A 13,598-nucleotide genomic window follows, 5' to 3' on the forward strand; every position below is an offset into this window, starting at 1 on the left:
GGGTCCCAATGGCCAGAACCTGTATAGAAAAATTGTCACGTTGGGCATGAGTATGTGCTTTTGAGCTGTTTGACAATAGACAATAGGTGCAGGAGTAGGCCATTTGGCCCTTCGAGCCATTTACTGTGATCATGGCTGATCATCACATTCAGTTATCTGCCTTCTCACCATATCCCCTATGCAAGGCAGAGGTGACAAGACCTCTATTACTGAGGGATAGGAAGCCTGTGTTATTTGTAATAGACATGCGATAGGGAACCTGGGAATCCACATAAATTAATTATGGCACTTTGGGTTGATGCTTGCCAAGAAATTGTAGTAGCTCTACAGAACTGCTTGTAGTTTCCAATGTGTGCCACCAAGTTCAGGATTCCCATGAAAATGTGAAGTCCCATATTTGTTAGTTGAGCTCGACTGGCAATTCCCCAAATGTGCTCAGACTGCAAAAAATATGCACGCTGCCACTGAACCAACTACCCAGGACTTCCCCAGGTGTAACTGTTTGCTTAATACGAGCTAAATTAGACCTGTTGCAGAAATAGAAATTTCATTCATTTGGATGGAAGGAGATAGTTGAGAAAGGCCAAGAGAAAATATTAAACATTCAATTGCGATTGAGTTTGCTTCAATGTTTTAAAATAACTGCAAATATTTAATATTTTATTTAATCATTTTTTATTAGCTTGAAAGTTTCTAAATGTCAGGAATATTAAACAGCGATAGCTTCAGTTTAAAGCAGTGGTGGGCAGGAAGGTATTGGTCCCATGGCCCCATTATATCACACTCAGGATCTCTGTTTTATATTGGGATGACATATAGTAGGAAATCAATATCCAGAAAAAGGAGTTTGTATTTGGTACAAGCCTGTTGCTGGCACTTAGGCTCTGGTTCAATGTGGAGTGATGCTCTGGTGATCGAGATGGAAACCATGGAAATCAAGTTCTTGGATTTGTTTCAGCCTTATGTAGATAAATAATGGTGCAGGGTATTTTGCAGAGCTGCCAACATTCGGTGAGAATTGAGAGTGAGAAATTGTGAGGGAGCGTAGCGACTGAGGGGGGGGGGGGGGTTGGAGGGGGGGTGTCCCCCCTTCCATGGTAGGGAGATTTTGCATTTTTCAGATTGAAATTGTGCAATCTGGTGCATACTGTAGCGAGTCTTTAAACTTACACTTGAATGCAACATTTATGCTTCAAATTGGATTAGGTATGAATAAGGTTAGGCTAAATTACATTCCTAATAACATTCCACAGAAGAGCCAGGCTCTGATCAACAGGTGCAGCACAAGAATGACCTTAGTATATTCATGTATGGAAATCAGATTATAATTCATGCTGCTATGCATAAATATATATAGAGAAACAAAAACATAGAAACAAGGCAAGAGGAGTCAGACTTTCATCACTGTTCTGCACAAATAAATCAATCAACCTTACCCTTAGAAACAAGATGAAAATAATGCCACATATTCAACCGTATATGGTTCAATGAAAGTCCACACCGACCAGCAATCTACCATACACCAGTTGTATCCTACACGCCAGGAACAATTTACAAAAGCCAATTAACCTACAAACCTACACTTCTTTCGGATGTGGGAGAAACCGGAATATCCAGAGAAAACCATGTGGTCATAAGGAGAACGTACAAATACTGTACAGACAGCACCCGTAGTCAGGATCAAATCTGGGTCTGTGGTGCTGCAAGGCAGCAACTCTACCGCTGTGCCACCCCATTAAATTCTTTTTTTCTGTTATATATTTATTATGGTGTCATGTCAATAAAGATGAACACATGATTCTGATTTCTGCCCTTAGATGGAAAACATACATCTCCACTCATTGTGTTTTATGGCTGGTTTTCAACCTGTTCAGTCTGAAGATCTCAACCCGAAACATCACCTACTCTTTCTCTCCAGAGATGCTGCCTGTCCTGCTGAGTTATTTCAGCTTTTAGTGTCTATCTTCAGTTTAAACCACCATCTGCAGTTCCTTCCTTCACTCTTTGTTAAGCAAAACAGGTCCTATTCTCATAATATTATTCACCTCAACTAAATATTTTCTTCACTTCCGTTGCTGCAGAGAATACAATCCCAGTTATCAAATCTTTCTTCAGAATGAAAAAAAATTCCAGCCCTGCCAATATGTTCATAAATCGCCCCTGGATCCTCTCCAGAGCAATTGCACCCTTTCCACAATGTGTCATAGTCTTACAGCATGGAAACAGGCCCTTCATCCCAACTTGTCCATGCAGATCAAGGTGCCCAATCTAAACTAGTTCCATTTATCTGCATTTGACCCATATTGCTTTAAAACTTGAGTGTGCCAGTGTGGGTGTGTGTTAGGTTGTGTGTGAGAGTGTGCGTCAGTGAAGCGGTGACAACACCCGGAGTGAGCGGAGACTTGGCATTGTCCGGGGAGCATTTCCCTCTCTCCCCCCCCCCCCCCTCCGCGGGAATGCGGGCCGGTCCAGGTGCTCTGTGTCCAGCTGGGGTCCGGGGGAGGTGAGGGTCAGTGACCCGGGCGTCTGGGGGAGGTGAGGGACAGTGACCCGGGGGTCGGGCGGCTCCAGAGGTGGCACCAACGGGTCCGCTCCGGGCCAGGGTTAAAACTCCATGCGGCGTGGACAGAGCGACCGACGGACAAAGAGCCGCCTTAGGTGAGGATGGGAGGTGTGAGCGGTGCCTTGGGGGGGGGGGTCGGTGCTGGGACCACCACCGTGTCTCACCTATCACACCATCTGCACGGGAATGTGAATGCGGGTGAGGCAGCATCTATAGAGCGGTAGACAAAAATGCTGGAGAAGTGCTTGAGTTTGAAGAAGGGTCAAATTCAGACAAAGATGCTGCCTCACCCACTGAGTTTCTCCAGCGTTTTTGCCTACATTGTTTGAAGAAGGGTCAAATTCAGACAAAGATGCTGCCTCACCCACTGAGTTTCTCCAGCGTTTTTGCCTGCATTGCCATTTTAAATAGTGTGCGATGGGCTTAAGCTCGTTCTTTACGGGGAACCCGCCGACAGAAAACTATTCTCATTGGTGAGTGTGCCTTTATTTATTTATTTATATGTGGTTTTTTTTTAAATTTGAGCGTGAGAACTTGTCATCAGCGTGAGAATTTCGTCAAATGCGTGATTCTCACGCTCAATGCGTGATTCTCACGCTCAATGCGTGATTCTCACGCTCAATGCGTGAGAGTTGGCAGCCCTGTATTTTGTCATTTTGCAAATTATATTCAGAAAATTAAAATATACTTAAAAAGTAGATAATTTAACTTTCATCAATGGAGCAACATAAAAATATAGATAGCTTATTCATGGCAGGGATTTGCCAAAGTGTTAATTTACTTAGGTTCCATGATTGTTCGATAGAGACATCTTCTGGGTACAGCTTTTAACTAAAATGATTATGAAAATGATACAAATTTCTCCATGGGAGCATTCATAGTTTGATAAAAACTAAATGTGTGGGGGACCCCCCCCCCCCTCCCCCCTCTCCTTCCCCTTGCTGATTTCTTAAGAGCTCCATCACTCCCTTAAAGAAAATCAAAAGCGCTTCTTGTTGCAACTTTAACAGCACATAGAAAGCTAATTTTAAACCTGAAGTAGATCAAATTTCAGTGTTTCAGGGAACAATTCCATAGGCAGTAACTCATTAAAAGCATAAATCAGTGCTTCATCTGCAAATTGGTCTACATACACGTTGGTCACCATTTTAGATAACTGGCCACTCTTCCAACTGAACAATCAAATGGCACTGTACTTGTCAGACTGCCTCTCCCATTTGCAATTGTCAATTCTCTGGATGATTTCAAGAGAGTTAGATAGAGCTCTTAAAGATAGTGGAGTTGGGATATGGTGAGAGCAGGAACTGAATGTGGATGATCAGCCATGATCACAGTGAATGGTGGTGCTGGCTCGAAGGGCCGAATAGCCTACCCCTGCACCTATTGTCTATTGTCAAACAGCACAAAAGCACATACTCATGCCCAACGCGACAAATTTTCTCTGCTAATATGAGCTTCAACAGCTGTCTTTACATTTCCCCATCTGCAAAATATCCTGCAACAAGTGAATACAATTCCTCAGTGGCTACTTGCAGAGTTTGAACACTTACTACTTCACAAAGTTACAAACAGTTACACTTGAAATTAAGATACATCAGAAAGGATATAAGTAAAACATACACCCAAAAATAAAAACTGAAAATGCAGTAGATCAAGCAATATCTGCAAAGCGTAAAACAGTATTTCAGATCTTTGGAGCTAGCAAGTTAGAAATACAGACTAGGTACAGAGCAGGAGGAGTAAGTAGATGAGATTTATTTTAAAGTAAATGATAATAAAAGTTAATAGCCCAAGGCGAAAGCAAACAAACTAAATCTAGAATATCTTGCATACTGTGTACATTTTTGAATTTAAGAAGATTCAGATGCATTAAATGTTTCATGTTTTTATATTAAGAAAAAGTGTTCAGGAAATAAACTCACATGCGACTCTCTTTCTTCCAAATTAGTCAGTTTAGAACAGGAAATATTCAAATCCCTTATATTAAAAAGTACAAAGGAAACAAGAGATCCAGACATCACTGAGGTTAACAAATGCCCAGGATGTTTAATGCTATCAAACCCTCCCATGACAACAAAGCTAATTTTAGTTTGAGGAGGAGAAAATATTCCATTACCACAGTCAAGCCAACCAAGCAAATGGAAAATAAAGCACAGCTCATACGTCTCAATATTGTTTGACTTTTCAGCCTTCGATTATTATTCTTATTAATGGATGAATTGATAGGTCTGTAAATTCCCCTCTCATATTTGAAGATAAATTATGTTGCAGTTAAAGTGTCCTGGATGTAAGCAAGTATAAATGTGCCAAGAAATAAGAGCAGAATCTAAAAATAGTCAGATGTTTGATATGAGGAAAATATATTTGATTGGAATATTAGAAGTTAAGCAAATTATAAATGCAACGTTACACATTTAAAATTGGTGAATTAAATATTTATTGAACACTTGGTAATGTTTTGTTAACCTTATGACATAGTGGGCATTCTTGTGAATATGAAATTCCAATAAGGTTTCACATTTGGAATAATTAATATCCTGTATAGCTCACCTGCAGTTGTTTCTTTACACGTTCATTCTTCTGTGTTTCAGTGATGCGCTCCTCCTCACTGCAGTGGTTTGTTACTCCTTCTGATAAGAGTTCAGCACTGGCTTCAGCATTGTTCTCATCCTGTTCGTCATCATGCTCGTTCTCAGCTTGTGGAATAACAAATGGAGGAGGTGGGGGAGGAGGGGGAGGAGGAGGAGGAGGAGCTGTCATCACAATCTTCAACTCCTCTTTGGTTTTTTCCAAATCTTCCTGAGCTGTGACTGCCTAGAGTTAGGAAAAACACAAAAAGTCAGATATTCCTCACTCACTTCGCAAATGTAATTATGACTAAGATCAATCTAATAAATGTCTAATATTTTTCTACAGCTGTTTTGGTAGAAAATGCAGCAAAAACATTCAACTAATTTGAAATCAATATTATTTAAATCTAACAGCGTCCATCCCCATTAAAAAAAATGCATCTCCATATACTTGGGATTCAATAGTTAAAATAGCTGAAGTAGTTACTTTGTGCTGCCATTCAGTGGCCTCTACTTCCTTCTTCTTCTTGGCATCCTCCAGTAGTGCAATTTTGGCAGTGAATTCAGCAAGTTCAGCTGCCTAAAAAAGGAAGAAGATATGCTTACTCAAAGTTGCTGATATTTGTACACCATCAGAACTCTGCAATTCTTTCTGGGCTCAAAGTCAACCACTAGGCATATACAAATTAAAATGAACGCTAAGTAGCATCCATAACTTATTCCCCCATAATAAACATTTAGAAATGTATAAACTGATCAGGATAGATGTCATCAGACGTTAAATTAAGTAGTACTTGAATAAGAAATATTCAAAGAATTACCCAATTAGGTAAAGGATTGGAGAACCTTTTCTATTGGACACAGGCTGCCAATTTGGCACAAATGGTTAGAACATAGGTTCTGAATATTTTTGGCCTCAAGTTCGAGAATATTTGATACTCGTGTGTAAGTTTGTAGAAAATTATAAAATGAAGTCCAAATGATACAAGAAACTTAAGAGGAGACAGATTTTCTCCCAACTGTTTGCTAATTATACTCTACTGAAGACTCAATGAAACCCGGTTTTCAACAGCAAAAATATGTTATCGTTTTCTACCACCATCGTGTCATGCTCAGTTTTGGCCATCCAGCTGCATGAATGTCACTAAGCTGGAAAGAGAGTACAGGGGGGGGAGGGGGGAGGGGATTTAGGAGGATGTTGCCAAGAGTCGAGGGTCTGTGCTATAGGGAAGAGGTTGGGCAGACTGTGACTAGTTTTCAGGCAAAAGGTAAACGCATGGGACGATTTTTTCCCACACAGGATGGTGAATATATGGAATAATAAACTGCCAGAGGTAGTAGTGGAGGCGGGTACAATAAAATACATTTGTACAGGTACATGGATAGGAAAGGTTGAGGGATACAGTGCAAATGTGGGCAAGTGGGACTAGCTTAGATAGGACATCTTGATCTGAATGGACAAGTCGAGCCAAAGAGCCCTTTTCCAAGCTGTATGACATGTTTTTTTCCTTGTCGCAGATCATGCAGCTGTCCAGTTAAATAATTTATAATTGGAAGAATGACTCTTACCAATTGCTCTTGATTCTTCATCTGATCTTCAGCCTGTTTGGCCAAGGCAGCTTTCGCTTCTTCTGCATTATGACGCTCTTTCTCTAGTCTCTCAGCCTCCTCTTTAGCTCTTTTCCTCTCCTGCTCAAGTTCTAAAGCTCGCCGAGTTTGATCTTCTAGTTCTATAGAAACAAAGCAATTCTCATTTCTATTCTTGAAAAGGTCCAAAGAGTTCTTGAGCATATTTTCATGCATATAAATAGTATTTTAAGACAAAATGGGCCCGTTATACCACATAAAATCACACCCCACATAGCTGGTTGCCAATTTCACCCGCAAAATCCAAGAGGTCAACACTGAATTGAAAAGGGCTAAACAATGGAATCTGACCTGAACAGAAATTAATTATGCACGTGAAGTAGCTTTCTAAAAATGAAATCATAATTTTAATGCTTCCAACAATAAATGTGGCAAAGCATCCAAATGCTCTAATGTTGAGTTGAGTTTCAAATGGAGATTTCCATTCTATATATACTTTGCATGGATTTTGACTTTTTTTGCAATGCCCAGCTGTTGATAATTGGTTAAATCAATTATTTGAATTTTACTTTAGCTGTGTCATTTAAAACAAAACTTTTAGTGTTTGGTACATTTCATTTAAATCCCATTTCCTTTTATGGGAATTCATTGTATAGTTATCAAAAGGTACATGAACACAAGAAACAGGAGCTGTAGGCCAATCCACATAGCTGATCCACTTTCTGCTTACACTTTCAATTCCCTTCTAGTTCAAATGTCACTTTATCAATACAGTCAATTACTTCATCTCCAAAATTCTTAAGGACTTAAGGGCAAGGCTACTTTATCAAAGGGAGCTGAAGGAATGCTCTGTGTTCTGTTTCAGAGAGACTTGGCTCATCCCCAGCTCCCCAGACTCAACAGTCCAGCCTGAAGGGTTCTCCATCCACCGTATGGACCGTACGCAGGCATCTGGGAAAGGGAGAGGAGGGGGCGTCTGCCTCATGGTCAACTCTGCGTGGTGCTCAGACGTGGCAGTCCTATCCAACTCCTGCTCTCTACACCTCAAACATCTGGCGGTGAAGTGCCGCCCCATCTACCTTCCGAGGGAATTCACCTCCATCATCCTGACCGCTGTCTACATCCCACCCCAAGCAGACAACCATCTGGCACTGGAGGAGCTGCACGCCGTGGTCAACAAACACCAGACGTCTTACCCAGAGGCATTTACCACCATAGCTGGGGACTTCAACAAAGCAAACATCAAGAAATCGCTCCCTAACTTCCACCAACATGTCTCCTGCTGCACCAGAGGACCAAACACCCTCAACCACTGCTACACCACCATCAAGGATGCCTATCACTCTATCCCTCGCCCTCACTTCGGTAAATCCGACCATACCGCAGTGCTGCTTCTTTCTGCCTACAGGCAGCAATTAAAGAGCGCACCCCCGGAGGTGAGGACTGTACAGAGCTGGTCGGGGGGGGGGGGGGGCAGAGGAACAACTCAAGGACTGTTTGGAGTCTGTAGACTGGGCAATGTTCAGGGACTCGGCAATGGACCTGAATGAATATGCCACAGTCATTACAGACTTCATAAAGAAAGTGTGGAGGATTGCATCCCAACAAAAACCTTCCAAGTGTTTCCCAATCAGAAGCCTTGGATGAACTATGAGATCCGCACTCTTCTGAAGTCCAGACACCGGGCATTCATGTCTGAAGATACTGAGGACTACAAGAAGACCAGATATGACCTTAGTAAGGTCATCAAAAAGGCCAAAAGGGACTTCTGCTCCAAGCTGGAGGATGAGACTGATGTTCGGCAACTGTGGCGGGGCCTGAATGCAATCACCTCCTACAAGGCGAAATCAGGAGACAGCACACATGTCAGCGAAACATCACTCCATGACGAGCTCAATGCGTTTTACGCACGCTTTGATAGGGAGAACACTGATGTGCCTTCTCGAGCTCCCATTCGCTGTGATGGTATTTCGGTCACGGTTACAGAAGTCAACGTCAGGAAATCCTTCAGAGGGGTGAACCCTTGGAAAGCGCCTGGTCCTGATGGCATACCCGGTCGTGTTCTAAATACCTGTGCGGACCAACTGGCTGGAGTTTTTACAGACATTTTCAACCTCTCATTTCTGAGGTCTGAGGTTCCCACCTGCTTCAAAAGGGCGTCAATTATACCGGTGTCCAAGAAGAGCAAGGTGACGTGCCTTAACGACTATCAACCAGTGGCGCTAATGTCTGTGGTGATGAAATGTTTTGATAGGTTGATCATGGCGCAAATCAACTCCTACCTCGACAAAAACCTGGACCCACTGCAGTTCGCTTACCGCCACAAAAGATCAACGGTGGATGCGATCTCGCTGATTCTCCACTCCGATCTGGACCACTTGGACAACAAAAACTCATATGTCAGGTTGTTATTCATTGACTACAGCTCGACATTTAACACAATTATCCCCTCCAAGCTGGTTACCAAACTCTCATAACTGGGTCTCTGCGCATCTTTCTGCAATTGGATCCTCGACTTCCTCATTCACAGACCACGTGTGTTCAGCCCCCTGCTTAGCCGGTCATAGTGCGAACTCCATCATCAAGTTCGCTGGTGACACCACTGTTGTGGGACGTATCACTGATGGAGATGAGTTAGAGTATAGAAGGGAGATCGACCGTTTGACCAATTGGTGCCAGCACAATAACATGGCTCTCAACACCAGCAAAACCAAGAAACTGATTGTGGACTTTGGAAGGGGTAGAATGGGGACCCATAGTCCCGTTTATATCAACGGGTCGATGGTGGAGGGGGTAAAGAGCTTCAAATTCCTGGGCATGCATATCTATGTAGATCCCTCCTGGTTCGAGAACACTGATGCAATTATAAAAGAAACCTCATCAGCACCTCTACTTCCTGAGATTACGGAGAGTCGGTATGTCAAGGAGGACTCTCTCGAACTTCTGCAGGTGCACAGTAGAGAGCATGCTGACCGGTTGCATTGTGGCTTGGTTCGGCAACTTGAGCACCCAGGAGCGGAAAAGACTGCAAAAAGTTGTCAACACTGCCCGGTCCATCTTCGGCTCTGACCTCCCCACCATCGAGGGGATCTATCACAGTCGCTGCCTCATAAAGGCTGCCAGCATCATCAAGGATCCACACCATACTGGCCACTCACTCATCTCCCCGCTGCCTTGAGGTAGAAGGTACAGGAGCCTGAAATCTGCAACATCTAGGTTCAGGAATAGCCACTTCCCCACAGCCATCAGGCTATTAAACTCAATACAAACAAAACTCTGATCATTAATAGCCCATTGCACTTTATCTGTTTATTTATGTTTGGATATATATATATTCATTGTTATATGGTCACACTGTTCTGTTCTTTATTTATTTATGCCTACTATATTCTGTTGTGTTGAAGCAAAGCAAAAATTTCATTGTCCTATCTGGGACACGTGATAATAAACTCTCTTGAATCTTGAAATTCTCTAGAACACAGAACATCAACACCAATTCCCCAATCAAAAGCACTTTTGAATGCTGCTCTCACCTTTACCAACAAAGAAAGTGCTCAGAACATCCTTAATCAGCTACCTGGATCACATCAACCTCTCACTAAACAGATGAGTGTTTTATTGTTCCTATCCCCACCCTTTTCATCATCACCCCGTCCCACTGCCCCCATCCTAAGGATTGCACACCCCCAAGATCACAGGATAGTCTAAAACATAAACCCAAAAAGGTTTGAGGTACAAGACCACACACATATATATCCTGCAAGCCATTACCTTTCTGGGCCTTTAAAGTCTGTTCTTCAATTTGTCTAAGTCTTTCCATAAGCTCTTCCTTCTCATGTTCTATCCTCTCTTTTTCCTTTTCTGCCAGTTCTCTCTTCTTTTTCTCATTTTCCAATTGTGCCCTTTTAAAAACAAAATTGATAAATTTAAAATATTTTGACATTTTGATCATTTATCAAAGGCTGATGAGTTATTTGGTCACAGTGAATGAATTGGGTTAAAAAAAAATCTGCGCGCAGTGCGGATGATGCAATGAAAAACAGATTGATCCCAACTTGAGATTTAAATAATTTTATATTTTGTTAACACCACAGCATGGTGGTGTTAAAGGAGGAGTAGAGAGTGATGACATTAGAAGTTTCAGTAAACTAAGAACTGTTTCAAAGTCAGACAGTGAAACTACCATAAAATTTTGGCTGAAAAGTGGAACTTAAAGTGAAGTTCAACCCACTACGTTTGAACTGTTCAAAATATTGATCCAAGAAAGGCTTTAAAAAGGTAGCATGTGCCGAACATCAGAAAATATTTTTGACTATAGAGATACAGCATGGAAACAGGCCCTTCGTCCCACGAGTCCACACAGACCAGTGATCAACCCATACACCAGCACTATCCTACACACTAGGGCCAATTTCGAGATGCCAATTAACCTACAAACCTGCAGGTCTTTGGAATGTGGGAAGAAACCAGAGCACTTGGAGTAAACCCACGCAGTCACAGGGAGAACATACAAACTTCATATAAACAGCACCTGTAGTCAGGATTTAACCCAGATCTCTGCTGCTGTAAGGCAGCAACCACTGTGCCATCCCAGTTGTTCGGTGTCTACACAAGAAAAGAAATTTGACGTTTCCTTCACCAGAAATAATGTATAGAGGTGTTGGACTAAACTATGCAAGTATTTCACTTATGAAGGATGTAGTCATTTATTATGAATAAATAAAACAAAGTTAAAGCTGAGGGGTGGGAGGAATTAGGCATTACATTTAAGATTTTGAAATCCCCAACACAAACAAACAGCTGAAGAATTCCAAAGTTTGGGTCAGGACGTCTTATGGGCCTCAGTACCAGGGAGGAAGTATTGAGAAGATGCTTTTGTCTGAAAACATCAGAAGTGAATGAAAAGATGAAGTGGAAAAAATACTTAATGCAGAAGCCCAAAACAAGTAGCGGATTGCATCTACATTTTGTACTGTAGCCAATGAATGGCCAAAAGTCAGACACAATATCCTGCCCTCAAGAATATTGACTTCAAGATATTCATTTTCCAAATTCTGCAATGTTTTGATTGCTTTGGAAATATTTTCTGTTCAAGGTTTCACTCACTGTAATTTTAACTTTCTAGTACTCGTATCCTTTTTTACACATTTCTCCCAAGAAAATATTTAAAAGGCACGATTCCCAGGCCTCAAAATCACTTCCGGCAGCAAATTCTGTAGCCATATCCGTGATCTCCCACCATATTGCATGGTCAGATTCAGTTCAATCAGGCCATCCCCTTTGCAAGCACAAACAACTGTACTTGACAAGTGCTATTGGATAATAACTTGGTGCCAAAGTGGCCACTACAAACATAGGGGGTGAAATGGTTTTCATGATGTGGATGTCAGTGGCAAGGCTAAAAATTAATTGCCAACTGTGAATTGTGAATTGCCACCTTGAATTTCTTGTGTGTTTATCCATCCCAGTGGCTTGGTAAAGCAGTTCAGAGACAACCAGAATCTTCTAGAGTTACACCTAGTTTAGTTTATTATCACATGTACAGTGAAAAGCGTGCTAACCAGTCAGTGGAAAGATAATACATGATCACAATCGAGCCATTCACTGTGTACAGACATATGATAAAGGCCTGGTAATTGCAGCAAACTCTCTTCTCCAAAATAAAGCAGTGAACCAGATACAACAATCTGATAGTCTAATGGTCATCTTATCCGACATTGGGTTCATAATTAAATCTGTAATCAACAGAACCCAAGTTATGCCTCTGGGTCATATATATATTTCTCTGTATTACTCATCCAGCAACATCACCACTATATTATGACTGATTGCATTTTGAATGCTGGGTCAAATTACAGGCACCTTGCGTTTTATGCGGGTGTTACATTCCTGTAAAGCAGCGTGGAATTCAAAAATGCATAAATTGAACATATATATTTAAACAGGATGCTAATTTGAGCACATTTCAAAAATACAGTGCATAAATTAGTTTTTGGTATTAATTAAACAAGAGCGTTATTTCAAAAAAGCAGAAATCGAACATGCATAAAACACGGGGTGCCTGTGCCTATTTGGATTCCAAGTTTTCTAAGTTTTTATTCAAGGTTTGACATGAGAGATTAGACAAGAGTCCAAACAGTGCAGTAAAGCTGGCTGATTTCATTTACCTTTCTAACTGCTTCTGATGTTTCTCCTCTCTGGCTTGTGCCTTCATCTGTTGTACTTCAATGGTGTCAGGTTTCCTCCTTCGCATGTAGAGCTCATGATTCCCCATACAAAGTGCTAGAATTCGTTTGTTGATCCGTAGACGTGGAGCATAAAATACGAAATCCTAAATAAAAAAGTAATTTAAAAAATCAGTATCTTAAATCATAAAACAGAAAATCCACAATACTTAAGTTATATTTCCATTTAGCAGTGGACAATACTTCAACAAATGTATGAAATGCAGTGCACTACATAGATGTACCACTGCAAACTTGGTGCATTGGCAGAGGAAGAATTTACTGTTGGTATAAATGTATGCAGTGCCAGTCACAGAGGATGGCTGGTGTGTCCTGGAAGTTAAGAGGTGGAGATGCACTTATCCAGGCAAGTATTCCTTCACAGACTGCACATGCCTTGTAAATCGTGAAAAGGCTTGAGTGTCAAGGGGAAAAATACATGTCAAACAGATGATACCGAGCCTCTGACCTGCTTTTGCAGCCAGTGTATGGCTGATCCAGTTGAGTTTCTGGTCAATGATAAATTGCCAAGTCCCTACCACCTGCATTTTGGCAGTAGCAATGCTACAACATTTACACCACTAATCAACCCACACCTGCACAGGACTACTTTGTTTCCGGAGAAGCTGGAAATGAAATTGAACATAGTTTGCT

General features: G+C 41.5%; 1 protein-coding gene across 2 annotated transcripts in view; it reads right to left on the reverse strand.

The window, feature by feature from the left end:
- The window catches only part of rdx (radixin), an 88,804-nt gene that overhangs the window by 2,892 nt on the left and 72,314 nt on the right, over window positions 1-13,598 (reverse strand). For both annotated transcript variants that reach the window (XM_033022714.1, XM_033022713.1), the window contains exons 9-13: window positions 12,888-13,051; window positions 10,492-10,622; window positions 6,703-6,863; window positions 5,621-5,713; window positions 5,114-5,377 (exon numbers count right to left, since the gene is read on the reverse strand). In XM_033022714.1, the coding sequence (XP_032878605.1) occupies window positions 5,114-5,377; window positions 5,621-5,713; window positions 6,703-6,863; window positions 10,492-10,622; window positions 12,888-13,051 (813 nt within the window). The remainder of the gene's footprint in view (window positions 1-5,113; window positions 5,378-5,620; window positions 5,714-6,702; window positions 6,864-10,491; window positions 10,623-12,887; window positions 13,052-13,598) is intronic.

This window comes from Amblyraja radiata, chromosome 6 (genome assembly GCF_010909765.2).
Source record: "Amblyraja radiata isolate CabotCenter1 chromosome 6, sAmbRad1.1.pri, whole genome shotgun sequence".
Lineage (NCBI taxonomy): Eukaryota > Metazoa > Chordata > Chondrichthyes > Rajiformes > Rajidae > Amblyraja > Amblyraja radiata.